The 3,343-nt window shown below is 49.1% G+C and overlaps 1 protein-coding gene across 1 annotated transcript; it reads right to left on the bottom strand.

Annotated features, from left to right (window-relative positions):
- Positions 1 to 1,364: 1,364 nt before the first annotated feature.
- Positions 1,365 to 2,036, bottom strand: LOC107640056 (uncharacterized). The gene has a single exon (XM_016343609.1). The coding sequence runs from the start codon at positions 2,034 to 2,036 to the stop codon at positions 1,365 to 1,367; it is 672 nt and encodes a 223-aa protein (XP_016199095.1).
- Positions 2,037 to 3,343: the final 1,307 nt, after the last annotated feature.

Below are 3,343 nucleotides of genomic sequence, written 5' to 3'. Positions count from 1 at the left end.
CTGATAATTTCTGATGGTCGCCTCTTCAGGTGGACAGAATAGAATAGTATCATCTGCGAACTGTAAGTGAGACAACTGAATACTATCCTTCCCAACCAACAGCGGCGAGATTCGTCCGTTCCTTACTGCCTCGCCAATCATCCTATGCAGAACATCCACGACTAAAACAAACAGGAAAGGTGACAGCGGATCTCCTTGTCTCAACCCCCTCTGCATTTTAAATGGCTTCGATGGTGATCCATTGATAAGAACCGACATGGAGGCAGAGCAAACACATTCCCTGATCCAGCCTCTCCACCTCTGACCAAAACCCATCTTACGCAACACAATATCCACAAATGCCCACTTGACTCTATCATAAGCCTTTTGGAAATCCAGCTTGATTATCACAGAACTCCTTTTCCTTGATTTCAACCAGTGCACAGTCTCACAAGCGATCAAAGCTCCATCATGTATCTTCCTACCCTTCACGAACGCGCTTTGAGTCTCACCTACAAGATCCGGCATTACCCTCCTCATTCTCCGAACCATAACCTTAGATATTACCTTATATACACACCCCACCATACTGATTGGCCTTAGATCCTTTATTTCTCTTGCGCCAGTAAACTTTGGTGCCAGCGCCACCCAAGTGACATTTGACTCACTAGGCAATTTACCGGACTGGAAGAAACCTGACACCGCTCCAGTGAATTCGCCGCCTAATTCCCCCCAACACTTCTTGATAAAGTTCAAATTATATCCATCGCTTCCTGGAGCCTTTGTTGACTCACAATCCCAAACTGCCTCCTTTATCTCTTCAGGTGTTGGCATCAGCTCCAGCTCCCTTGCCTCATCCTCAAGAATTCGCTTTACTAGTCCATCCCTAAACCCAATATTCGGCGACTGTTCCTGATGGTACAAGTCCTTGTAGAAATCCCGTATAGCAATCTTTATCCTTGCTTGATTCCTTACCAACCTCCCATTTATCATTAAAGCATCAATCCGATTGGATCTCCTACGCGAAGAGGCTAGGGTGTGGAAGTAGCGTGTGTTTTTATCCATCTCCTTTGCATGGCGAGACCTTGACATCTGTTTCCAGTGTAATTCCTGGCGGATGTACCTTTTTTTACAGCAGTTCACAAGCGTCTTTCTCCTAGCTTCAGTAGTCCCATCATCCACTCCAGAGCTTGTCATATCATCCACTTTTTTTATTTCATCCTCAATCTGTGCAATCTTTTTATCCATGTCCCCAAAGTTCTTTTTATGCCAACTGCTCAATGGGCTCGTCAAAGCCTTCAGTTTGTCCATGAATTGCCTGTCGCCTAGAGCTCTCCACTCTTCTTTTACCATCTTGAGAAATCCATTATGCGTGAACCAAGAATCTAAACTTCGAAATGGAATTGGCCCCCTCTCAATCGAGAGACCTCCATGATCAACGGACAGTGGTCAGATAACCCTCTTGGTCCACCCCGCAGCCTAGTTTCCGGAAACATTTCTAACCACTCCAAACTCACCAGAACCCTATCAATACGACTGCAGGACTGCCCTCTGAACCAGGTGAACAACCGGTCAGTGATTGCTAAATCCACTAACTCCATATCCTGTATCCATGATTTAAACTCCACGGCAGTCACCGTCAAAGAATCAGCTCCCTTCCTATCCTCTACCTGAGTTATCTCATTGAAATCTCCCAGATAGCAAAACGGAACCTGACACATTCCAAACAGGAAGCTCAATTCTTCCCATGTAGCAAGCTTTGCCCCCCTCTCATGCGGGCCATAAACCAGACAGAAAGCGCAGGAAAAGTTATTTCTAAGCAACACACCCTCTACACACAACCAACGACTACCCTTATAGCAGTTATTCATCTGAAACACCGTCTCATCCCACATTAATAACAGCCCTCCAGAAGCACCAATCGACCCAACATACTCCCATTTAGCAGCACCAGCACCCCATAGTTGCACTACATCAAAGGTTGTCACAACTTCTTTTTTTGTCTCTACTAAGCCTATCATATTTACCTTGAACTTCCTACGAAAATTCTTTATCATGCTTAATTTACCCACGCCCGCCAACCCCCTAATATTCCAGGAACTAAATATCATTTTAAAGCATTTCCACACACCTTTTTCTGAAGTTTCGGTCTACTCCTCCGTGCTTTCTCCTTCTGCTTTGCCAGTCTTTTCTTCTCCGCCAGTGCCTCGTTCTGAGCCTGGAGTATTTCCATGATGTCATCTTCCTCATCATATTGCTCGGCTCCAGATTCCACAGCAAGCGCCCAAGCTTCCCGGTTTTCCTTCATTTCAGCTTCTCTTGTCTTATTATCGGACATTTCTGGTTCGGCCGCTTTCCCAGCCACAGAAGGGTCATTCGTCAATTCCACCAGGTGCTCCCCTACAACCCCCGATGTTGAACCTACTGCCCCCTTGGAGTCCCCTTTGGCACCAGCCTTCCCACAAGCATCTCCCCCTGATCTACCCCTTCGCGTCCCCATCCCACCCTCATTCAACGTTATTTCCAGCCTTGGGTTCCCCAATCTTAGCCCTTCCCCGACCCACTCACCGCAAGCCACTGCCTCCCGGCAGTCCTTAGCCGTACCACCCGCAGCCACTCCCGACTCCGATCCACCATTAGAGAGCACCACCACCAACCCATCATCCATCCCCATCTTGTCTCTCGCTCCAGTCCCACCCGATCCAGAATCCCGTGGCGTTCCTCGACTTCCAGGCTGAGCGACCCCGAGCCTCATCCTCCCACTCTTCCTGCCCAAACTAATCGGTGCCAGACCCAGCGATCCCAGCCTATCCGCATATCCATCAGACCGAGTCTTGGCCGGGTCCGACTCCCCTGCCGCCAGCCCCTTCATCGCAACACCATCCGTCACCGCCACAGATCTGGCATCCGTGTTCAGCTCGGTCGTCGTAAGCGCTGAACCCCGAGGGTCGCAAGTCAGTCTGCTACTCCCCACCCTGCTCGCGCCGTTGATGCCAGCATCCTTCTCTCTAGCCACGCAGCAGCTTTCCAAAGCAGCATTTCCTCCAACCCGACCCGCCCGCGTTACCCCCTTCCCCATTTCTTCAAACCGTTCCATTTGAGGCCCATCACTTAGGCACATTCTCCTCCCATCAGTAGCCTCAACAGTTGGGCCTTGTGGATTTTGTTCCAAGTTAGCAACTGGTTCTTTAGACACCTTCAATTGGGCCCCAATCCCATTACACTCCTTACCCGACCCATCAGGCTCCACCCCTCCCTGCACTATGCTTGTTATCCCATTCCCAATCAGCACCTGATCATGTACTATCATACCTCCACTAGGACCAGCCATTACTATTCTCGGAGAAAAATCCGCCCTCCTTTC

This window comes from Arachis ipaensis, chromosome B5 (assembly GCF_059453495.1).
Source record: "Arachis ipaensis isolate K30076 ecotype BB chromosome B5, ASM5945349v1, whole genome shotgun sequence".
In the NCBI taxonomy this organism is placed as follows: Eukaryota; Viridiplantae; Streptophyta; class Magnoliopsida; order Fabales; family Fabaceae; genus Arachis; species Arachis ipaensis.
The sequence above is the reverse complement of the archived record's forward strand: the minus strand, read 5'-3'. Positions and strand labels throughout refer to the sequence as shown.

What these genes read in the sequence shown, in the direction of transcription:
- LOC107640056 (XM_016343609.1), bottom strand. Translation starts at nt 2,036, where the DNA reads ATGATAAAGAATTTTCGTAGGAAGTTCAAGGTAAATATGATAGGCTTA.